This window comes from Erpetoichthys calabaricus, chromosome 8 (assembly GCF_900747795.2).
Source record: "Erpetoichthys calabaricus chromosome 8, fErpCal1.3, whole genome shotgun sequence".
Lineage (NCBI taxonomy): Eukaryota > Metazoa > Chordata > Cladistia > Polypteriformes > Polypteridae > Erpetoichthys > Erpetoichthys calabaricus.
In genome coordinates this window covers 82,134,117-82,160,628 of record NC_041401.2, presented here as the reverse complement: position 1 = coordinate 82,160,628, position 26,512 = coordinate 82,134,117, and the positions used below count along the sequence as shown (strand labels likewise).

Genomic DNA, 26,512 nt, shown 5'->3' with positions numbered 1-26,512 from the left:
AGCATGAAGGAAGTGTGGGATGGGATGAAGATCATCACTGGCTGCAGCTCGAAGCGGGGTGCCACCATTGAGAGAGACGTGAAGAGAGCAAACCAAATGAACAACTTTTTTAACAGGTTTGACCACCCTAACCCACTCTCACTCTCACCTCGGAGTACTGCACCCTCCACACATCCTTCTGCTGATACCAGCATAGGAAAGACATCCCCACCCATAATTACAACAGCGCAAGTGAGCAGAGAGCTGAGGAGACTTCGTGCCAGCAAAGCAGCGGGTCCAGATGGAGTATCGCCACGACTGCTGAAGGTCTGTGCATCGGAGCTGGGGGGTCCTCTACAGCGCATCTTCAACCTGAGCCTGGAACAGGGGAGAGTCCCGAGGCTTTGGAAAACATCTTGTATCACCCCAGTCCCAAAGGTATCACGTCCTAGTGAGCTGAATGACTTTCGGCCTGTTGCTCTGACATCACATGTGATGAAGACCATGGAGAGGCTGCTGCATCACCACCTTAGGCCACAGGTTCAACATGCCCTTGACCCTCTGCAGTTTGCATATCAGGAGAAGGTGGGAGCGGAAGATGCCATCATCTATATGCTACATCGATCCCTCTCTCACTTGGACAGAGGCAGTGGTGCTGTAAGAATTATGTTTCTAGACTTCTCTAGCGCCTTCAACACAATCCAACCTCTGCTCCTTAGGGACAAGCTGACAGAGATGGGATTAGATTCATACCTAGTGGCATGGATCGTGGACTATCTTAAAGACAGACCTCAGTATGTGCGTCTTGGGAACTGCACGTCTGACATTGTGGTCAGCAACACAGGAGCGCCACAAGGGACTGTACTTTCTCCGGTCCTGTTCAGCCTATATACATCGGACTTCCAATACAACTCGGAGTCCTGCCATGTGCAAAAGTTCGCTGATGACACTGCTATCGTGGGCTGTATCAGGAATGGGCTGGAGAAGGAGTATAGGGACCTAATCAATGACTTTGTTAAATGGTCCGACTCAAACCACCTACACCTGAACACCAGCAAAACCAAGGAGCTGGTGGTGGATTTTAGGAGGCCCAGACCCCTCATAGACCCAGTGATCATCAAAGGTGACTGTGTGCAGATGGTGCAGACCTATAAATATCTGGGAGTGCAGCTGGATGATAAATTAGACTGGACTGCCAATACTGATGCGCTGTGCAAGAAAGGACAAAGCTGGTTATACTTCCTTAGAAGGCTGGCTTCCTTCAACATCTGCAATAAGATGCTGCAGATGTTCTATCAAACAGTTGTGGTGAGCGCCCTCTTCTACGCAGCGGTGTGCTGGGGAGGCAGCATTAAGAGGAAAGACGCCTCACGCCTGGACAAACTGGTGAGGAAGGCAGGCTCTATTGTTGGCATGGAGCTGGACAGTTTAACATCTGTGGCAGAGCGAAGGGCGCTCAGCAGGCTCCTATCAATTATGGAGAATCCACTGCATCCACTAAATAATGTCATCTCCAGACAGAAGAGCAGCTTCAGTGACAGACTGCTGTCACTGTCCTGCTCCACAGACAGATTGAGGAGATCGTTCCTCCCCCAAACTATGCGACTCTTTAATTCCACCCGGGGGGGGGGGGGGGTAAACGTTAATATTTAACATTATACATAGTTATTGTCTGTTTTTTTCACCTGTATTATTATCATTCTTTAATATTATTTATTGTATCAGTATGCTGCTGCTGAAGAATGTGAATTTCCCATTGGGATTAATAAAGTATGTATCTATCTATCTGTCTGTCTGTCTGTCTGTCTGTCTGTCTGTCTGTCTGTCTGTCTGTCTGTCTGTCTGTCTGTCTGTCTGTCTGTCTGTCTGTCTGTCTGTCTGTCTGTCTGTCTGTCTGTCTATCTATCTATCTATCTATCTATCTATCTATCTATCTATCTATCTATCTATCTATCTATCTATCTATCTATCTATCTATCTATCTATCTATCTATCTATCTATCTATCTATCTATCTATCTATCTATCTATCTATCTATCTATCTATCTATCTATCTATCTATCTATCTATCTATCTATCTATCTATCTATCAAACAATCGTCCACATATAGGTACATGTGGGGGGTGTGTGCAAAGCTGAAGCTATTGAGATAGACTTCATGCTTGACCTGGATGTATAACATTATTTAAACTATTTCTATACTAGATTGAATTAATGCTTTTTATAGCAGTTAAGAAAAATGGTTATCACTATAGGAAAGTGATTTCCAATTAGATTTCATATAAAAAAAAATATGTGCAGCTTTCAGCGTTAAAAGTACTAAATTGAAGAGCGCATTTGTAGGTCCTTCCTCTTATGTATGTTTTATTAGTTTAGCAACCTGCGGTCCTTATTGTTTAGGATTGTAAGGCTCCGGCTGTATGAGTTGAGGGGCAAAGCAAAGCTTATGCAGTGACCTATGGAGATTGTTTAAATGCAGGTGTCAGATTTTCTGACCCCCATTTAAGTTTTGCTTTGTTGTTCTATCGTTTCATTGTGTTGATTTGTAAATTACTGTATGCTAAAGTTATTCACAAAAAATTAAGTCATGTCCCTTCTTTAAGACATACATTCTTTTATGTATTAATACATTTAGGGAGTAATTGCATTTAAAAATGAAATGGGGAAACAACAGGTAGAATTATAGCTGCAAAAGTTGCAATATCATGCCATCAAATGATTTTCGTAATTCTAGTATTATTTCGGGTACTGTACATAAAACTGAAACGGCGTTGTTCTTTTTTCTGAAAAAGAAACCAGTTCTGGAAGCCAAAAATACATTCAGTTCAGTATCAGTTTTAGTCCTTAACAGGTTTTTATTCAGTCTGATAATGTAGAATACAGTACCAGAAAAGAGAGACTGTGGTAAGTGTGTAGATTTATGTCAGATATGGAACTCTTTATTTCTTGATCTAACAATAGAAGGATTTTATTTATTTTTAAATTAACCTATGTACCACTTTAGTTTACTGTATATTAGCACTTGTGTTAACATTAGGCTAACAATGTCATACTGTGCATTTTATAAAAGGTTGAAGGTAAGGTTTGGGAATATCTTTGTTATATTCACACATCAGGAACTGCTAGTGTCACACTTTTGGAAAGACTTTTATATCCTTGACATCTGAAAAGTGAGCTTGTGCAGTGTTTGAGAGGGGAAAATGTAGAGAAAAGTATTGCAGTGACACAACTGAATGTTAGTCATGTTAGCCATTAATGATAGAATCAGAGAATTTTATCTGTTTCACATTACACATATGAATTTAGTAAATGGTTTGACAGTTTGAGGAGTCCTATTTCTAATTCTGGAATCATGATTAATCATGTTGCTTCAGCACGTGTCAAGGCAACTATTGCAGTACTTTTTGAATTTGCAAAGATTTCAGTTATGCTGTCTGCTGTAAATGTTAAACTACATTTTGTTAGTGAGCTATACAGGTAACTGGTTCAGTAACAATTTATGTAGATCTACAGTGACCTTTTTTTCTTTTTTTCATTCCTTCATTAGTACTACCTGCTTAATCCAATTTAGAACTGCATGTGGCGAGAGTCTATTCTGCCATAAATGGAGTGCAGTGAATGGATACATAATAAGTAAGAGTGATCATTTTTGACTAATTGTGTATTCAGGTAACCATATATTATTCTATAGCTTAAACAACCAATTAGTAACATCAATAATAGTCCATGATAAAAAACGGTTGTCAACAAATGTTGTTGATTATTTGCCTAGTTGTGTATACCAAACATCTTCTCTTCATTGACCAATACATTAACATTAATCACATTTTGAGAAATGGTTGAGACAGAGGATGTAAATAGGATGGGGCATCAAAGACCAAAGAACTGTCAAGTGTGAAGTTTTTAATTTTCTCTCTAGTAAGAAATACATGTCTGGCAATATCTGTAAAAATTAGCTCTCTCGGTACAGGAGCGTCTGTGAGCACCTGAAAAGAAACCATATCAGAGTAATGGTAATTCCTGTGTCATTCACACATCCGAATAATCTATATGACAGTTAAAAATCCCCATCTGACAGTGTGGCATCTGTGTCATCAGAAAGATGCAAAACTTCCTTTTCAGAGTGTTTCTTTTGATAATAGCAATGGTGACTCAGTTCGTCTCGCAGTCTTTGTTGCCATCTAGTAGGTGAAATTTAAACGATGTGTTCCAGGTCACTTTTGCTGAACATTAACGGTAATTTCAGTTTTCTTCCCACTTAATGTTGACAAGCAGGCTTTTTGCTATCTTTTTTTTTTTTCTGTGTGTGTAACATTCTTGCACTTGTGGTCATATGTTTCATTTTTAAAAACTCATGATTAATCAAAATAATAATCAGCCAAGTAATCAATTAACAAAATAATTGTTAGCTGTGTGGACTAAGCCCCGGACACACAGGCGGACATGTTGTAAATCACCACCACACGTTTATTTACAGTCTACCATTTACAAGTTAAATGCCACACAACCCTAAACTCCCCCAAAGTCCAGGCCTCACACTCTTGCCTCGTCTCTTCAGGCCGCCTCCACTCCTCGCCTTCCTGCTTCGTCCTTTTTCCACCCGACTCAAGCCCTGAATGAAGGGAGGCAGCCCCTTTTATTATCACCCGGATGTGCTCCAGGTGATTCCCGGCAATCTTCCACCGACACGCCCCAGTGTGGTGGAAGTGCCGGCTGCATCCCCGGAAGCACTCCGGGTGTCCCTGCATCTCTCACCTCCCCCCCCACCCACCCCCCCCCCCCCCACCCCAGCACTTCCGGGTGTGGCAAAAGTGCTGAGGTCCAGGGCCAACAAGGCACTGGGGCGCCCCCTGGCGGTGACCACAGGCCCCCACAGGGTTGAGCTTCAAAGCTCTGTACCCGTGGTCCCCATAGCAACCAGGGCAGTCACCCCCACGTGGTCTGAGGAAGGCATAAGCCCTCTTCCGGTCTTCCTGGGCGGCCCGGCCTGGTGACAGCTGCAACCCTCTTATATTCATTTTTTCAAAGGCCAATCAAACCTTCTATAAAATTTTTTTTTTTTTTTTTTGTACAATTTTTAAAGTGTGCTAAATTATTGTTGGCAGTTGTTTAAATTTGGAATGTAAAGGAAACAGTGCAATCTAGAAAATGCAGGTGGTATAAACAGTAAATGAACCATTAAGAGCAAATTGGGAAAGGAGTAAGCTAATTCAAATTAAAAGAGTGAGGCAATGACATTGTTGTTTTGTGTATGGACCCTTAAGCAAATTACAGATCATGGAAAGATCCTACACCTTGCAACAATAATGAACAATAGAGACTTGGCTTTGATTATTTTATGCATTTATGATATCACCTTCCAAAATTTGGGATACAAGTGAAATAGAAGAGCAAAGCATGCAAAAACACTCTTTGGAGCATTCAGTTCAAAAATAAACACACACATTGTAGTTTATGGGATAAGTAAGAAGTTTCACAATATTGTAAGGATTGAAGAAATTGTAATTTTAGGGATTCCATGTGGCAACAGAGAAGATAAAGAAATGAGCAATATGTGAAAACAGAATAAAAAGTAGGAAGGGAAGATTACTAAAATGTGATTTTTTAAAAAATTTTTTTAACAAAATTATTTGCCTTGGTCTTAGATATGTCTGGTACAGTGCTTAACAGTGCATGTACTGAATAGTATTGTGGGGAGAGTGTTTTTTCCTAATGAAAATTTAAAGTGAGTGCATTTCAAAATATATAGTGAATAGGACAAAATTCAACGGAGTGCTTGAATTACCACAAAAAATGTAGACTCTGCTTTACATTTTCAAGGAAAGAATGTGGTATAGAGCAATCTGCGGAAGAGACGTATTAATTGGAAATAATAATTTAATAAGAGACATATTTATGCCAGAGACCCATTTTTTGGAGGGTGGGGTTGGGTAAGTGTCAGAAATTAGTCTGTTTAGCAGGAGATAGAACGCTAGTGACACACCACAGAATTTATGCGTTATACCAAAAAAAAAAAAAAAAAGTGAAAATTATCTTAAGATTTGTTCTGTTGAGTAGTGTCTTCCTCTAAAATGCATGTGTCAAATACCCTAGGGCCTTTAAAAACACTCTTAAAGTCTATAAACTATATGTATTTTGGAAATTTAGAATGGCTCAAGAGGTATGTAGAGTAGCGGAAATAAACTGGAAGTCTGTTTTGAAGTCATGGATTAGAACATATCAGCACATCTTGCACTTAGCAAAATAAAAAGTTTGATTGTGTAAACAATTACATGAACGTTTGAAAGAATGAAGAAACAGATTATTGATAAGATCATTGATAGTATCGAATGTGTAATTTTGTACCATGTTGGAGGGATCATATTGAATAGCACAAAATGACCTGTAAAATGCATGGAATGGGGCCAACATTTGGGTTAAAGCTCAAAAAAAAAAAAAGCTGCATATAACCATGAAACGGGGTATGCTAATTATGAGACATATCTGAGTCTATATGAAAGTTATGTAAGATTTAAAGAGAAAAAATACACAAAAGCAGATTAGAACTGAAAGTATCTGTGTTAGGTAATAGATTTTAGAGAAGAAAAATTAGTAACCTTTTGTAAGTTCACGGTGAAAATATTTCTCCAATGTGATAACAGCTGGTGGCATTCAGTAACCTCTATTTCCAAGGATGGATTAACTTTATAAGAAGCTCTTTTCTGAATGTTAGTATTTGTGTCACCTTAGCAGTGCCTATAGTTAACATAGTTATTTGAGAGGCATACATGTTTTTCAAAGCTTTACAAGGTACAGTAGTGAAAAAATGTTGGACATTTGATTGGATTTAGTAGTATGATAACAATGGTTCAGTAAAGTACATCAAATTAAACTCACTGTATGTTTTATACTCGTTCTTAAATAAAAGGTGGCATGTTTATAATGACCTTTGCATTTGTCAATGAGCAGCTGCTTTAAAGCATTAGGTTGCATGCCTTTTTTACTAAACATGAGGAGGTGTAACTAATTGCACGTTGGGATTTTTATCTGAGAAAATCTCCATTTGTCTGGGCATTTAACATAGGCTGTCTGTGCATTTTTTTACACTCTTATTAAAAAAAGAAAACGTGACATTTTACGGAAATGGTTTTGAGGAAATTTGATTTGTTGATTTTAATATTTGTTGCAGGCCTTTTACATAGCCTTTTGTCCAACTGAAATCCTGTCAGACCTCTTGGACAACTATTGCATACAAATGAATATCTCTTTATCCGTGCCCTTTACTCTTCATTTTGTATTGAAATATTTTTCCTTCAAAGCCTTAGAATTTGCAAATTAATAAACAGTAGTACATTAATAAAAACTGTCACAAACATTTAAACATTTTGAAATCCTGTTAATTGATGTTTATGCATTCATATTTTATAGGAATTTAAGAATTTAGAGAACCCTGGAAAATAGAAAGCAGACCTTTTATACAAGAACAAATCTTTTATTTCTTAGGCAACAATATATTCATATATATTATCATCAATGTTATTAATATTATCAAACTTCTATATTTACTGTGAAATATTGTACTTTTCTGTATGTCTTTTTGTTTAGTACAAAGAAAAATGCCTATTGAGCATACTAAAAGAATGCACCTAGAGCAGTATTGCTCATACCAATTACTGGCTTGTTAGTAATTTCCAGTTTATATATTGCATTTTTGTGTTGTACTCATGGCATGCACTCCCCTCCTGTAGTGTACACATAAGAACAATGTTAGGTATTGATTTTTTTTTTCTATTTTCTATTCTTGTTCCTGGATTCTTGGGGTTACTTGTTAATGTAGTGGCTTCAGATGAAATGTTCTCCCTCTTTTGATACTGCCCTATGTTTCTGGTTTGCATGTACTTGTATTTAAATACACCTCAAGTGAAATCTTGCTTTCTACATGTATCCTTGTTGACCACTTAAGTGAAACACAAAGCTTCTGTTAATTTTAATTTACTTTACAATTCACAAACTGAGACCATCATGGTGTTTCTGTTTTCACTTTGCCATTCTTAAGTGGCAGACATGAATATATGAAATTATCTCTGTTCTAAGTGAGGAAGAATTATGCTGCCGATTGTCTGTGACAAGCTAGCCCTCAAACTTCCAAAATTCCCCAATGCTCTGCATGCACCTTTCTTCATTTCTATGGGCATATTTTTAGTTTTTTTTGTATTTTATGTTTTGTCTCTGTTTCTGTCAGGATGGCTTTGTACTTGCTTTGTATTTGTATAGCATGGCTACAAGAGGAAAATCTTTACTATGAGTTGCTGAACATTTCAAGAAGCTTTTAATAATTTTGGTGACTTGTGACACTAGAAAAGTCAGGGATTAACTTTGCAGAATTGGATTAATGGTCCTTCACAGTGGTGTCTTCTGTACAGTATGTTGTTTTCTGAAAGCTTTTACTTTCCATACATTATACAGATGGGGAATAAAGCAGTGTTTATACTTCACGTCACATGTGCACCCATGGATGCTGCTGCTACACAAGCAGTATGCTGTTTATACTTGCACGCGTACTTTATTTAAATCTGGAGGATTCCACCAGGTGAGGAAACAACGTTCGGCTTTGCTGTGTTGTAAATTGCCCAAAACATTCATTAATTTCCCAGGACACCTTTCTACAATATCTCAGAAAAGGATGGAATGTTTAATGATTACATCCATCAATCCAGGGACGAGCCTATTCCAGCAGATATCGGGCTTGAGGCAGTAACAATCCCTGGACGAGGCATCATCTTAGGTAAATACAAGCAAGGTGAATACAAGCACACATATGCACTTAGCGTCATTTTAGCATCACCAAATCCTGCATGTCCTTTGAAGGAAACCAGAGCACACTGTGGAAACCCACCTGGAAAGCATTCAAATTCCAGGTATGTGATTCCCTATTGCGAAGCAGCAACCCAGGGGCCTCATGTATAAATGGTGCGTACGCACAGAAATGTTGCATAAGAACGTTTCCACGTTCAAATCGCGATGTATAAAACCTAAACTTGGCGTAAAGTCATGCACATTTCCACGGTAGCTCATACCCTGTCGTACGCAAGTTCTCTGCTTGGTTTTGCAGACTGGCAGCACCCAGCGTCAAAGCAGTGCTACTGTTCCTGTGTGGTTTCCTTTTCTTTTTTAGATCCACATCCCTGACACGGCTTTATAAATACACTGAAATTAACCGTATATTGTTTTAGTTTTAATGCATCTGATTGTAATTAACCTGTAACAATATAATGGTCCACAGAATGGTCAAACTATCCTAAATACCATAACTGCTTTAGTGTTGTTACTCTCACTGCACCTTCTTCTTCTTCTTCTTCTTCTTCTTTCAGCTGCTCCCATTAGGGGTTGCCACAGCGGATCATCTTTTTCCATATTACTCTCGCTGCACCACTCGGAGTATTTACTGTATATCACTGTATCTGAGTGTGAATCACAAATCTACAGCAGCTGATCAGAAAGAGAATTATCGGTATACAGCATCAAGCACACGCTGCATCAGCCATTCGCTATTTGAACTGCTCTCATCCGACCAACTCTTAGGAGCCTTTCCAGTTTGGACCTCGCGGTTCACAAACAGGTTCATCCCAAGACCTATAAACGCACTCCATCAGCCCATCAAGCTCCTTCTAGAACTGTTTGTACTTGCAAGTTACAGTGAGGTAATTGTACTTATGATACAGTTATAATATTGCACAACCTGAGCCACTTTATAAAGCGCATATTTACATATGATGACAATATCATTTTAAGATGAAATGCAGCAAAATATATTTATACAGATAAAACTTTAACTACACGGTGCCACAGCGCTATCGAGAAACTTGAGCTTCGTTCACGGTTTGTTCCTGCCTCGCACTGTAATCATGCTGTGGCTGGCGTGACACTGGAAGGATAGATGGATAGAATAATTAAACATTACGAAGATATTTTGATATTCCTTAAAAGTTTTGAAGAATCTGCGTTCCAAGCTTACAGATGGCATAACGTCTGATTGTGTGGCAATTGGGTAGTTGGAGAAAGAAAAGTAAGGACAGGAATTGGGGGTTAGTACGTTTGAAAAAGACAGTACTTCTGCAATAAAGCATTTCATCGAAGGTCGCGCATGGTGCAGCAAGCATCTTGCGTAAGACATGAACAGTCACTGCGCCACCATGTTCCCATGTTTAATAACATGCTTTAACTCGTATCATCATGAAAATGATATCACATATACTTCTCAGTATTTTAATTATTCAGAGAGCTGTAATATTACGAACGTAATGGATTCTGTGTCCTGTCATAGGAAGAACACGTAATGATTCAGGCACATAGAGCACATAGAAGATCAAATACAAAACAAAGCATTTAACGTGCTACTTTAGTTACGATGGGATTTGAGAAACTAGTAAATTAAACGATTTTAAGATGAAGTTTATGATGTTCTACTTTAATGACAAAATAAACTATATGATTAAAGTGGAAATTTTGAGATTTAAGTTGACATTTTGTGCTTTTTTCACACTCTGTGCCTTTTTTTTCCCACTGTACCTTAAGTTTTCATATGACACTCAGACAGTGGGCTACGAGTCGCCTTTTCACGCCGACTTTGATATATGACGACATCTTTTTTTATTTCGGGCACTGTGCGACTTCGTGAACTTGAGCTTTCGAGTTTCTCCGACAAGCTATGTCACTCGATCAGCTTCCTTTTGTTGCTTATATAACTTTTTAAACCAACAAATAGTATGTTTTTCTTTGCCTCCACTTGGTATTCGCTGAAATTCTTCTATTTTTCCTTGTTCTTTTGCCATTGCCTTTTCACAGAACGCTGAGCTTAAGGGCTATTTATATTGATTTGCATATTCAAAGAGGCATAATTCTGGGAGGAGTTGGGGCGGGACAGCAAGCGCATGCACAAGCGTTACTTTTCACGTTGACCGGGATTTATGTAGCGGAAGAACGTGGAAGTTGGCGAACGCACAGATTTATGCATCTGGATTTTTCTGTGCCTAAGCACATTTCGGCTTTTGTGCTTATGTCATGTTATAGTGCGAATTCTACGCACGCCGTTATGCGTGAGGCCCCAGGTTATTATAGTTCACTAAAACTAAAATCAAAACTGAAACTATTATTAAAAAACATTTTCATAAACTGAAATAAAATAATTAACAAAGCTGAAATGAAAAACTAAAACTAAACGAAACTATTAAATTAGCTGGAAAGACTGAAATAAAATAATAAAATACTAAAAGTATTCTTAGTTTTCGGTTTTTGAATGAATATTCTTGCAGTTGGTCTTTAACCCTTGTAACTTTTATCAATAAAACAGAAAATTATCCATCACGAGCTGCTCGCATATGCATATTAATCCAGCAAACGGCGGGTGGTGATGGAGGGCAGCTGTTCATGAAGCATTTCCGGTGACAGAGCAAGCTGAATACGAGCGCGTAAAACATGTGAAATAGAAAGTGATTTACAGTGCCGCCTTTCTTTGCACTTGATGATGTAATTCAAACAACTGAAATCTGAATGTGCTGATCAATAAAACCTTTACCGTATGGACAGAAAAATCACGAGTGAGTAACGTTTCAGTTTACAGTCCTATGAAAAAGATTGGGAACCCCTCTTAAGTCTTTGGATTTTTGTTTATCATTGGCTGAGCTTTCAAAGTAGCAACTTCCTTTTAATATATGACATGCCTTATGGAAATAGTAGTATTTCAGAAGTGACATTAAGTTTATTGGATTAACAGAAAATATGCAATATACATCATAACCAAATTAGACAGGTGCATAAATTTGGGCATCCCAACAGAGATATTATATCAATACTTAGTTGAGCCTCCTTTTGCAAATATAACAGCCACTAGACGCCTCCTATAGCCTTTGAGTGTCTGGATTCTGGATGGAGGTATTTTTGACCATTCTTCCATACAAAATCTCACCAGTTCAGTTAAATTTGATGGCTGCCAAGCATGGACAGCCTGCTTTAAATCATCCCATAGATTTTCGATGATATTCAAGTCAGGGGACTGTGACGGTCATTCCAGAACATTGAACTTCTCTCTCTGCATGAACGCCTTTGTAGATTTCAAACTGTGTTTTGGGTCATTGTCTTGTTGGAATATCCAACCCCTGCGTAACTTCAACTTTGTGACTGATGCTTGAACATTATCCTGAAGAATTTGTTGATATTGGGTTGAATTCATCCAACCCTCAACTTTAACAAGAACCCCAGTCCCTGAACTAACCCCACAGCATGATGGAACCTCCACCAAATTTGACAGTAGGTAGCAGGTGTTTTCTTGGAATGCGGTGTTCTTATTCCGCCATGTAACGCGCTTTTTGTTATGACCAAATAACTCAATTTTTGTCTCATCAGTCCAAAGCACTTTGTTCCAAAATGAATCTGGCTTGTCTGAATGAACATTTGGATACAACAAGCAACTGTTTTTGTGGCGTGAGTGCAGAAAGGGCTTCTTTCTCATCACCCTGCCATACAGATGTTTTGTGCAAATTGCCCTAAATTGTAGAACGATGTACAGATACACCATCTGCAGCAAGATGTTTCTGCAGGTCTTTGGAGTTGATCTGTGGGTTGTCTGTAACCGTTCTCACAATCCTGCACATATGTCGCTCCTGTAGTTTTCTTGGCCTGCCAGACCTGGGTTTAACGGCAACTGTGCCTGTGGCCTTCCATTTCCTGATTACATTCCTTACAGTTGAAACTGACAGTTTAAATCTCTGAGAGAGCTTTTTGTAGCCTTCCCTTAAACCATGATACTGAACAATCTTTGTTTTCAGATCTTTTGAGAGTTGCTTTGAGGATCCCATGCTGTCACTCTTCAGAGGAGAGTCAAAGGCAAGCACAACTTGCAATTGACCACCTTAAATACCTTTTCTCATGATTGGACACACCTGTCTATGAAGTTCAAGGCTTAACAAGCTATTCCAACCAATTTGGTGTTGCAAGTAATCCCATATTGAGCAGTTACAGTGGGGCAAAAAAGTATTTAGTCAGCCACCAATTGTGCAAGTTCTCCCACTTAAAAAGATGAGAAAGGCCTGTAATTTTCATCATAGGTATACCTCAACTATGAGAGACAAAATGAGAAAAAAAATCCAGAAAATCATATTGTCTGATTTTTAAAGAATTTATTTGCAAATTATGGTGGAAAATAAGTATTTGGTCACCTACAAACAAGCCAGATTTCTGGCTGTCACAGACCTGTAACTACTTCTGTAAGAGGCTCCTCTGTCCTCCACTCATTACCTGTATTAATGGCACCTGTTTGAACTCGTTATCCATATAAAAGACACCTGTCCACAACCTCAAACAGTCACACTCCAAACTCCACTATGGCCAAGACCAAAGAGCTGTCAAAGGACACCAGAAACACAATTGTAGACTTGTACCAGGCTGGGAAGACTGAGTCTGCAATAGGTAAGCAGCTTGGTGTGAAGAAATCAACTGTGGGAGCAATTATTAGAAAATGTAAGACATACAAGACCACTGATAATATTCCTCGATCTCGGGCTCCACGCAAGATCTCACCCTGTGGAGTCAAAATGATCACAAGAACGGTGAGCAAAAATCGCAGAACCACACGGGGGGACCTAGTGAATGACCTGCAGAGAGCTGGGACCAAAGTAACAAAGACTTCCATCAGTAACACACTACGCCGCCAGGGACTCAAATCCTGCAGTGCCAGACGTGTCCCCCTGCTTAAGCCAGTACATGTGCAGGCCCGTCTGAAGTATTCTAGAGAGCATTTGGATGATCCAGAAGAGGATTGGGAGAATGTCATATGGTCAGATGAAACCAAAATAGAACTTTTTGGTAAAAACTCTACTCGTCTGTTTGGAGGAGAAAGAATGCTGAGTTGCATCCAAAGAACACCATACCTATAAATCAATAAATAAATACTATACTAACTTTAAATATTTGTTATTGTGTTACAAGTGGGCATTGACATTTGCCTCTGATTTAGTATCAAGGTCACCTCTACAACCTCATGTGCAGGTATGTGTATGGATCTCACGCACTAGATAACAAAGTGTATATGTTAACGTCACTTCAACTCAATTCTCTGCAAAGAAATTTCGAAAATGTTTGTGTTGAACACTTGATTAATAATAAATAATACATAGTAATTTCATACTGTGCCATCGGCGTCTGTATGGTTCACCAATTGAGTATAATTTAGATGTTGAAATTTTGGAGTTTTTCAAGGCTCATGTTCTATTGTTCAAACATTTGTTCTGATTAGTTTTGCTGTACAGCATGTTTTTTAATGTTTAAACACTGATTTTGTTGGAAGTACCAATACAATAAATATATTTGAAATTTTATCGACCATTTACATTTTTTTTCCTGTGAGAGGTTGTGTAGGTAGGGCCCAAGCGCACTGCTTTGCCCGGTGGCCTATAATACTGTTAAGATGGCTCTGCTGCAAGTGGCAAAATTTTGTCTATAAATTGTATGTGCCTGAGATGGAATCAGAGATCAATATGGATGGTAGAAGATAAAAAGCCCAGTATGGGAGATTTTTTAACACAATATTGAAGGCATTCATTATAAGCACATTTGTCTTGGAGCAAGATATGTTGTGTGGTATAAACATTTAGAGTAAAAAAAAAACCCTCAAACATTAAAATTCACCTAAATTTCATTACAAATTGGCCCATTCTGGGCAATAAAATGAAAAGGAAAAAAGTGGCAACAATCGGCGCAGATGTGTTCAGCATAAATGACAAACAATATATTTTAAAAATTATAAAATTGTATATATTGTTCATATTCAGTATCTGGTTTTGATTCTGCTTGTTTTTATCAGACAAAAACAAATCCAGATAGTAAACCATGTAGTATAGTAAGCTTCCACTAATATATCCAAATCCATTAAGTCTACAGTTCTGTCCAATTGTGACACAAAATTAAACTTCATAGTATCTCTTTAACCATAACATAATTACTAAAACTGAAACTAATAGATATAAAAATAAAATAGAAATGTCTTTGTGAAATAAAAACTAAATTAAAACTAAAAATACACGATGAAGGAAAACTAAACTGAATTTCCAAGTAAGATAAAAATATAGAAATAAAAACTAATACAAAAAAGGCAAAACTATAATAACCTTGGCAGGACCACTACCGGTCTGGCACTGTGCTGCCCCGACATGTAATTAACAGTATTAATTATTTAAAGTTAACAATATATCTGTAAAATGTAACATACATGCTTTACCACATTTTATCATGAAAGTGATATCTAGTATAAATCTATGGATTTTAAATGTGCAGAGAGCTGTAATATCATAAATGTAATGTGCGGTGTGTGTCCGCACAGGAGCAAGCCCCAGAACAATGTAGTTATTAACAACGTTTGGAGGAAACCAGGCACCGCTCATCACCAGGCCAATACCATCCCTACAGTGAAGCATGGTGGTGGCAGCATCATGCTGTGCGGATGTTTTTCAGCGGGAGGGACTGGGAGACTAGTCAAGATAAAGGGAAAGATGACTGCAGCAATGTACAGAGACATCCTGGATGAAAACCTGCTCCAGAGCGCTCTTGACTTCAGACTGGGGCGACAGTTCATCTTTCAGCAGGACAACGAACCCTAAGCACACAGCCAAGATATTAAAGGAGTGGCTTCAGGACATCTCTGTGAATGTCCTTGAGTGGCCCAGCCAGAACCCAGACTTGAATCCGATTAAACATCTCTGGAGAGATCTTAAAATGGCTGCGCACAGATGCTTCCCATCCAACCTGATGGAGCTTGAGAGGTGCTGCAAAGAGGAATGGGCGAAACTGGCCAAGGATAGGTGTGCCAAGCTTGTGGCATCATATTCAAAAAGACTTGAGGCTGTAATTCTGCCAAAGGTGCATCGACAAAGTATTGAGCAAAGGCTGTGAAAATTATGTACATGTGATTTCTCATTTTTTTTATTTTTAATAAATTTGCAAAAACCTCAAGTAAATGTTTTTCACATTGTCATTATGGGGTGTTGTGTGTAGAATTCTGAGGAAAAAAATGAATTTAATCCATTTTGGAATAAGGCTGTAACATAACAAAATGTGGAAAAAGTGATGCGCTGTGAATACTTTCCGGATGCACTGTATTGCAGTTCTAGGTTTCAGAAATTTTTAACTACAGTAATGTTCTGGTTATATTTGCTTCAGTTATGGTAAAAAGTAGCATTTGTGCCTTGTATTTTTCGTAATTTTTGCAAAGTGGTTCTTTTGCAGCTTTTTTTTTATTATAAGCTGTGCTCATTTATGGTTTTATGTTTCAAAGTAGAAAGAAAATATTTTTAAACAGAAGATTTTGAAAAATATTTCACATTTACACATTATTTATAAGATCATGTTCTTCATTCGGTATAGTAGTTAATACATAGATTCTTTTAATTAATTGATGTGCTACTTTTGCATTCAATAATACATCCAAAATTAGAAATAGCCTGAGAGCTAGATGAGAATACATTTTAATTAAAGCAAAAGTCTTGTTATCCAAAGAGAAATTCTTGTCTATATTTGTTTGCATCAACAAAGGCTTTCTTGTGTGTGGTGTTTTTTTTTTTTTTTTTTTTTTTTTTTTTTTAAACAACTCATTCATTACTTCTGAAATAGAAGATAAATGTACCGCAATCAGCTAATGGGCTGAAATTAGGCTTTGCCAATTCTTTATTTGTTAAATTACTTCACCTTTAAAGTTGCACATTTCCTAATGAAAGAAAGGAGTTGTGCTTTGCATTTTGGTCAATAATTGATCATTACTAGAGCCTGTGCTAATACTTTAACTCATTTTAAATATGAATCTTGTACAAAAGGTTTATTTTTAGTTTAAACTTGTCACTTCTTCCGATACAAACTCTATCAAAGTAAAAGTTAATCTTACTTGTTGTTTATTAAAGATACATTGCCCTTCCTGTATATTTTTCTTTTTTGTAGTCGTGTCTGTATGGATTTTCTCAAAAGCTTTTATTAGTCCAAAATTTGCTTTTTCTGTTTACATTTTGAAATTTAGAAAGTAGCAGTATTGCAGTAAGTAAATATCAAGTGTCTGTGTTTTATTTAGAGTGCCAGACCAGTTGAAATGCAGTGTCAGTCTTATAATTTTCTACTTTATAAAGAATGATTGTAAAATATAGAAATGTTTTTTCTTCCCTGAGTATGCAATTATTTTTTTTTGGCTTGGGGTGTTAGGGATGTGATGTCAATATTCAATAGCTGTTAAGAGCTTGGTAAATGAATGTTTTTAGTGGTTTTGCAGTTCACTCTGAATATCCAGCATTTTGGAGGAGAATTATCAATGATTAATTGATACAGGGAGTCAAAATAAAGGGCCATTGTAACATGCATTTCTGTATAGATTGTAGATTGTATCCACATATAGTACACTGCTGGTCAAATATCTGGACACACCCAGAAGGGTTAACATTTTAGAGAAAAAGTGATAGCAAAGACATTTATTAGTGTTTCTAATGGCTAATACTGCTTAAAATTACTTTGATTTTTAATTGTATTCACATATGACTGCAAAACCACATTTTCAGCAGCCATTCATTAAATGCTAATTGGTTAATAGAGAAATATTTGCAATTGCCTTAGCACCACTGAAACTTGTTGGGCTATAAGGTACTGTCATTCCTAAAGTTTAGTTCTAGGTTTTAAAATGACCAGATTGAAGCAGCTTTCTTAAGAAACCTATTAAGTCTATTTTTTTGCAGAATGATGGTTATTCATTGAGACAGATTGTCAAGTAACTGAAGATTTCTTAGTTTCTATTACTGTCTTGAGAGAAGAAAACAATCTGGATGTAACCAGGATAAAAAAAGAAGGGAAAGGCAAAGATGCACAACTGCATAAGAGGATAAGAATATCAGTCTGTACTGAGAAAGAAAAAAAAATCCTTACAAGTTCTGTTAGCTTCTTCCTTAATGAAATGTAAAGTACCAGCCATAATACCCATTTCCAGTGATCCCCAGTCCTAGGTCTGTGTTCTTTTGCCCATTTTAACCTTTTCTTTTTATTTGCTAGTTTCAGATATGGCATTTTCTTTAAAACTCTACCTCTGAGGTGAGCATGCCAAAGTAGTCTTTTCTCTGTTGAAGATGGCAATGGTATTTGGAGTGTATTTAAGATGGAAGTGCACCTGGGCATTCCTCTTCTTTTTCTATCCTCGTTGCATCTAGTTTGCCCTCTTCTGTCAACAACAGCAACAACAACATTTATTTCTATAGCACATTTTCATACAAACAATGTAGCTCAAAGTGCTTTACATGATGAAGAAAGAGAAAAAAGACAAAATAATTAAAATTAGGGAACACTAATTAACATAGAATAAAAGTAAGGTCTGATGGCCAGGGAGGACAGAAAAAACAAAAAAAAAAGACTGCTGGAGAGAGAAAAAAAAAATCTGCTGGGGTTCCAGGCCACGAGACCGCCCAGCTCCCTCTAGGCATTCTACCTATCATAAATGACCTGCAATCAGCCCTCATTGTATTCCAGGTTCACATGGAAGAATTTGATGATCCATCAAATGGCCTTTTAATCCATTAATGTAGGGACATCATGGTGCTTTGATTAGGTGGTGGTGGCACAGATCGCCACCACAGAAAACCAGAAAAAGAACAGAAGAGAAAGTAGGGGTTAGTACGGATTTTGGAGCCACCATGAATAATGATGATAATTAATTGAATACACAGAGCATCAGGATTTAACTAAGATGAAGCTATGAGAAAGCCAAGTTAAAGTAATGAGTTTTCAGCAGTGTTTTAAAGTGCTCCACTGTATTATCCTGGCAAATTTCTATTGGCAAGCTATTCAAGATTTTAGGTGCGTAACAGCAGAAGGCCGCCTCACCACTTCTTTTAAGTTTAGCTCTTGGAATTCCAAGTAGACACTCATTTGAAGATCTAAGGTTACGATTTGGAGTGTAAGGTGTAAGACATTCCGAAATATAAGATGGAGCGAGATTATTTAAGGCTTTGTAAACCATAAGCACTATTTTAAAGTCAATTCTAAATGGCACAGGTAACCAATGTAGTGCCATCAAAACAGGGGGAGATGTGCTTGGATTTTCTTTTCCAAGTTAAGATTCTAACGGCTGCATTCTGCACTAGTTGCAATTGATTGATGTCTTTCTTGGGTAGTCCTGAGAGGAGTGCATTACAGTAATCTAGCCGACTGAAAACAAAAGCGTGAACTCATTTTTCATTATCTTGCAGTGTTATAAGAGGTCTAACTTTTACTATATTTCTTAAGTGGAAAAAATGCTGTCCTAGTAATCTGATTAATATGTGATTTAAAATTCAGGGCAGTGTCTTTTAGTCCTAATGCATCAAGTTTATTTCTAATAACCTCATTATATCCATTATTACCAATCACTAAAATTTGTTTTCTCTCTATTTAGTTTGGAAAAATTACTACTTATCCTTTTGGTAACACAAGTGAGACATTGTATCAGTGAATCAAGAGTGTTGGGGTCGTCAGGCTCTATTGATAAATACAGTTGTGTGTCATCAGCATAGCTGTGGTAGCTCACATTATGCCTTGAGATCATCTGACCTAACGGAAGCATGTAAATCGAAAAGAGCAGCGGACCCAGGATAGAGCCTTGTGGAACACCATATAGAATATCATGTGTCTTTGAAGTATAATAACCACAACTAACAGAATTTTCTACCTGCCAGGTAGGATTCAAACCAATTTAAGACACTGCCCACCCATTGACTAAGGCAATTTCTAAGAATATTATGATCAGTGGTATCAAATGCGGCACTCAGATCTAAGAGAATGAGAACAGATAAACAGCCTCTGTCTGCATTTACCTGCAAGTCATTTACTACTTTAACAAGTACAGTTTCTGTACTGTGATTTGTTCTGAAACCAGACTGAAACTCCTCAAGAATAGCATGTTTATTGAGGTGATCATTAAGCTGCATAATGACGGTCTTCTCTAGAATTTTACTTAAGAAAGGCCGGTTAGAAACAGGTCTAAAATTTTCCAAAGCAGAGGTGTCAAGGTTATTTTTCTTCAGCAGGGGTTTAACTACAGCAGTCTTAAGACAGTCTGGGAAGACCCCCGTATCTAATGACGAGTTTACTATGTCAAGAATACTATCAATTAGCACGCCCGATACTTCTTTGAAAAAACTTGTTGGTATTGGGTGAAGGACACAGGTGGAGGGTCTCAGTTGAGAAATTATTTTATATAAATCAGGTAAATCTATCCTGGTGAAAGAATTTAATTTGTTTATAATGGAGTACCGGGGTTTAAGAGGATCAGTATTGGGGAGATGTACTATATTATTTCTAATATTAATTTTTTTGATTAAAAAATACAGCAAAAGCCTCACAAGTTTCACTGGAAGTATTTTGGAGGCATTCCATTGAGTGACCCAGATTTAGCAGACAATCAATTGTAGAGAACAAGACTGGGATTACTAGTATTGTTATTTATAATTCTAAAGAAATAGTCCATCTTGAGAGGTGGGGTTATGTTGTTGTATTCTGTTATTTTAACCTTCAATATCTCATAGTGGATAATCAGTTTAGTTTTCCTCCATTTATGCTCAGCTCTCCGGTATGGCCTCTTTAGATCAGACGCTCTTTGGATCTTCCATGGTATAACAGTGCTAGAAGATTTTTTAACAATCTTTTCAGGTGCGACTATGTCAGCAGCAGCTCTCACCTTAGTATTAAAAATTTCCACCTTACTGTTTACATTATTCTCACTATTGTAGTAAGTACTACAAATGGACTGGTTGCTTAGGATGTTTGTAAATTTTGAAGCTACTGATGAATCAAAGAAGTGTTTTTTACCAATGTGCTTCTTGTGAATATTTTCTATCATTATTTCTATATTAAATAGTAAGGGAAAATGGTCTGATAGACCAATATCAATGCTTCTGCTTCATATCAACTTTTAGTCCTTTAGTAATTACTAAGTCTAATGTATGACCTGCTTTGTGTGTAGGCTAACTAATGTGCTGGCTAAAATCAAAAGAGTCCAGGAGGTTCATGAATTCTTTTACTTTCGGGTCACACTGATTATCGATATGAAAGTTAGTCACCGACTATTAGGAACGTGTCATAGTTCGTAATTACAATTGACAGCAAGTCTGAGAATTCCTCAAAGAAAGATGCATTGTATTTAGGAGGTCTATACACGGTGTGGCAAGCGACTGGGGCCAGCACCCAGCTGGGATGCCCGGAAGTACCGGAGGAGGGATTACGCCTCCTCTGGACCACGAGGGGGTGACTGCCCTGGTGGCTATGGGGACCACGGCAACGGAGCATAGAAACTCAACCCTATAGGGGCCCGTGGTCACTGCCAGGGGGCACCCAAATGCCTGGAGAGCCCTGGTCCTCAGCACTTCCGCCACACCCGGAAGTGCTGGGGGGACGAAGACCAGAGACGCCTGGAGTGCTTCCGAGTGCACAGCTGGCACTCCCGCCACACCAGGGAGTGCCAGCAGAAGTTCATTAAGCACCTGGAGCACGTCCGGGTGAATATAAAAGGGGCCGCCTCCCTGCATTCGATGGCTGGAGCTCGGAGGAGAGGAGTGGAGGCGGTCACAAAGAGAGGCATAGTGAACAGCCTGGACTCTGGGTGATTAGTACAGGAGTACTGGGTTGTGTGCACTGTAAATAATGAATAAACGTGTGTTGGTGATTGAACCATCGCTGTCTGCCTGTCTGTGTCTGGGCCGCCTTCCACAACGGATAATACTAGAAACTGAGAAACTCCAAGAATAACAACGGCAAGATACTCAAAGGACTTGAATTTGCCAAAGCCGACATTGCACTTTAAGTAAAAGCATCTTTCTACAAATAAATCTAAACGTAATTCCATATGTCCTGTTGTGACCTCCATAACATGCAGTTCCAATGTAAAATCATGCAAATGTCACCTCTGTCATGAGCTTCACTTTTTAACATGTAGGAATCCATTTTTCTATTTTTTGCATGTATAGTGTAACTTCTTTTTGTTCTTTTTTTATATATGTTGGTCTGACGAGCAAGTAGAAATGTTGCTGTACTCTGAACATAATGCAAATGGCAGGGCATTTACTATATAGATCTGCCATACAAAAATAATCTATATTGTAGTTAATTTAGTTTTCATGAGCATTTAAAGATTCCTGTGGAAGAATGACACCCTGTGTAGGAAAGTTTCTTGCCTTGTGCCTACTGTTCCTTTAACCCTCCCCTGCCCACAAAACTAAATGTAGGTTAAACTGTCTTCAGAATGTTATAAATGAATGAGAGTCTCTATAGAGACCCTAAAGTAAAGCACCTTTCTGCAAGGTTGGGGAGCATGAACCAGTACAGCTTGTTGCCGCACTCACCACAGGACGAAACAGTTAGGGATCCTGGTTGGCAAACCCCCAGGCAGACACACAGTCCCGTTCCACCATCCGGAAATGATCATCTATCTGCCGCAGCCAGGTGTTACGTGAGTGTCCCCTTGGCCTGGTCCAGCCACTCGGGTCCTCAACAATGAGGATCTTATGAGCTGGATCACCCTCAAGGTAGTGCTGGGAGGTATACCGGTTCATACCAAAAATCGTTTTTTATTTTTGTTATGATATGGATTTTTTCTTATACCCCAACACCGGTTTAAATAGCCTAAACAACGTTCGGAACGTGGCGCAGTGGGAAAGTGTTTAAGGGGGGACCTTTTTCACTGCTACAACGCTAGGCGGCAACACGAGCAATTTGCTGCACCACCTTAGCCACAAACATGCTTTGGAGTACCATAAATGTATGGAACTTAGATTGGCACCCTCCACATCCTCAGGTAAAACTAAAAAAGCAAGAGGACACTCGAGTTAGACGTCACTTGTAGATGCGTTTGCTAGAGGTACTGCCTACGACAAAAAAAGCAAGCGGTGGATCGAGATAACCAACGCCATTACAATCCATATAGCTAGTGTGTCAGTGGACAGAGATTGTTAACATTAACAGAAAGTGTAATTGGTTTACAAAAAATATTGACTATTTTTTCCTTTTCTATGACATGTTCAGTACAATACAACTTTTGACAAGCACCTCTTGATATTTTACTAAGTCTAAATGCCTCTTTCGATGGTTGAAAATATGTTGTCAAAATTTTAGTTTGTTGTTTGCAAACATTGTTCAATAAAAAGGCTCTATATTTTGACTGCATCTGTCTTGCAATGTGATTCCTTCTCTTCATCAGTGCCACCTCCTTGAAAACTATCACTTTATGGGGCCGTGTAAACCTGTATTAATACCTGTGTGCACATTAAAATGTTTTTTTGTACAATGTACAATTCTCATGACAGTGGAACAGGTTATTCTTAGTCAGTCTACTGCAGTAATTGCAGTGGAAAATGTAGTTAACATCCACTCATGAATGGGGAAAAAAATACCGTGAAACCGGTTTAATTTTGAAAAATACTGTGATATAGAATTTTGGTCATACCGCCCAGCACTACCTCAAGGTATCGTGACACTTGGCCATAGTGCATAAATAACGCTCTCTCACAATGCAAGTAATGTTCCTCATTCTGGATTCCGTGAGCAACTGCTCATTCAACACAGTTAAACAGGCGGTACCCAAAGATTCTCCGAAGAGACACAGTACCGAAGGAGTCCAATCTTTCTCTCAGGTTACTGGATAGCTTCCATGTCTCGCAACCATATAGCAACACAGGATGCACCAGAACTGTAAAGACTAGGACCTTCATACTTTTGCATAGATATCGGGAGGGCTACATACCCCTTTCTAGTGACCTCATGATCCCCCATGCTCTCCCAGTCAGGATTTTATCCAGGACATTTGCAAACCCAGACACTCAGACTCCTCACTTAGTCTCTTGAGAGCCATGATCAGAGCCTCCATTGACTCCGCAGGGATCACAGCATCGTCAGCAAAGTCATGATCAGTGAATCTTTTGTCACCATCAGATGCCCCATAGCCACTGGACCCCATGACCTTGCCCAACACGCAGTCCATGCAAGCATTGTACAGAGTAGGAGCAAGAACACAACTCTGACAAACCCCAGAATCAACTGGGAAGAACGCAGAGGTTCTGCCCCCACTCTGCACAGCACCCCCAGTACCAGTGCACAGGCCAGCCATGATATCCAGCAACCTTGAGGGGATCCTGCGAAGTTTCAGGATGTTCCACAGGGCAACTTGATCAACTGAGTCGAACGCTTTATGAAAATCAACAAAGACTGCAAAGAAACTCCGTCGATATTCGCGTTTGTGCTCCAGACGACTTGGGCGTAAAACCAGACTGCTCCGGTCGATGGTAGGTAAACAAGTGATCACGGATCATATTGAGGATGACCCTAGCAAGGACCTTACCCGGGACAGAGAACAGGGTTATCCCCCTGTAGTTGTTGCAATCCAGATTTCTTTCCAGATTGGGGCAAAAAGTCCCGTTTTCCAGTCAGTTGGGATGATCCCCATCTCCTAAATGGAAGCAAAGCTTGCTTGCAATGCCAGGAGCACAGCCTTCCAATCAGCCTGGAGAGGTTCATGCCGGATACCACAGATTCCTGCGGCCTTCTCATCTCAGCTGGCTTACCGCCTATGCAACCTCAGTGAGATTGGGGGTTTCACAGCTAATTGGAGGATATGCCTCAAGCACCTTGGACCCAGAGATGTCCAACGTCCTAGCTGGAGGATCAGCTTTAAACAGCTGCTCGAAGTAGCCAGCCCAGCAGGTCAGAACTGCAGTGTCATCCGTAAGGAGCATTCCATCAGCCACACTGACTGCAACTTTTCGAGGAACAGATTTGGATGTGTGTAATGATTTGATTCCTCTGCAAGCAGAATGTGGGTCACTAGACGATCAATGGTGTGTCACTTGCCCTTGGAGCCCTCTCAGCTGTTCTTCTCAGTTCCTGGAACAGACTGGAGTTGCCATCAAGCCATGCACTGTGACTCCTCTCAATGATATCTAGAGTGCCCTGTAAGGTGAAATACCTCCTTCAGGGAACACTGGTAACATCAACACAACACCTTTCTGCACAGTATTTATATAAAAAAAATCACTTTGATATTAAGACTCTAATGGCGTGTTCCTTTTGTGTACGCAACAAGCTGGACCTGCTATATTCATCTGAAGGCATTAAAATTTGTTTGTTTGGACAGGCATAACCATCTTGTATAGCACCTACAATCCTGATATTGAGAGCAGAAGCTCTCCAACATCCAAGCCAAGACATTCTTACGTGTGTTTGTTGTTTATATATGGTATATATAATTTTTGTGTTATCTATCATGTGATCTTCAGAAATGTAAAAAGCTTTGGTTAAAGAAAAAAGTTTTGTTAAATTTTGTAAGCATTTTGGTGTCAGTGGTGGTGACACATTGCCACAATAAATAATCTGGAATTATTTATTTTCAGGGCGAGGAAGGTCCTCCTAGCTTGGAATACATTCAGGCCAAGGACCTTTTCCCTCATAAGGAGCTGGTGAAAGAAGATGAGAGTCTGCAGGTACTGCATAATGAATTTGACCGAGTATTTTATAGCTATCATTAATAGACAGTTTTAGTCCCTTTAACTGTTACGTAACAACAATCTAATTTCAGATATCTTGGGTAAGGCTTTTTTGACATTGTATCACAGTAATTGAGCTATAAGATGTAAATAACTGTTCATGTTTTAGCAATAGATAGTCTTCTAATATGTGTTAATTATACATGTAAACCCCCTGCCAACAAAAATCTGATTATTGTTTTTGACTGTCTTTTTCTTGGAGAACCATACCATATTGCTGTCAAGGAGGTTTTTTTTATATGTATATCTGTAGAAGATGATTTGAGAATAAAGACCCTCTTAAAAGTGTAAAAAGTACAGTTGGCTTCTCAGTGTTAATTCTAATTTGGAAATTGCAAATGATTTAAAAATGACCATAAAGGCAGGGTCATAACCTAACCAGTCTGCCTAAGGAGATTCAGCTAGCCTCAAATTTTCTAACGCAAGCTTATGCCTGGCAAACCCAAAAAAGTGAGCTAGCAACACAATTATCTTGAAAATTTAAAAGAAATCCCACAAGAGGAGAGATGACTATAAACTCTTGGCATATGTACTAAAGGGCAAACTAATCTTTATTATTAAATGATTTATTAACAAAAATATTGAAAAATACAAAGTGAAAGCCCAAAAATGGGCAAAAAAGAATTGCCTCAAAGGGCAACAACCAGTAAACCTATCTAAATAGGAAGAGAAAACCGGGGACATTAGGAAAATAAATCAAGAAGACCCGAAAATACAAAGAAACTCACAATGCTCTCCTACTGTGGAGTCTTTTTTTGCCCTGGTTAAATAGCTAGAAATAAGGTTCAGGAGTAGAGATGTCAGGGTGGTCCTGCCTCCTGTGGCTCCATTCACAAAGAAGAACTACTATCAGGACATTTAAATTAACAGTACATAATTTAAAACATTACAGAAAATACATTAAAAAATTATTAAAATCATCAATAACTATAAAACAGATATGCACATTAATACTAAACATTTATTAATTTTTACT

General features: G+C 38.5%; 1 protein-coding gene across 4 annotated transcripts in view; it reads left to right on the top strand.

Annotated features, from left to right (window-relative positions):
* The window catches only part of mtmr4 (myotubularin related protein 4), a 205,914-nt gene that overhangs the window by 62,870 nt on the left and 116,532 nt on the right, over positions 1–26,512 (top strand). For all 4 annotated transcript variants that reach the window (XM_028806987.2, XM_028806988.2, XM_051930812.1 and 1 more), the window contains one exon: positions 25,384–25,473. In XM_028806987.2, coding sequence (XP_028662820.1) covers positions 25,384–25,473 — 90 coding nt within the window. Of the gene's footprint in view, positions 1–25,383; positions 25,474–26,512 lie in introns of those variants that run through there.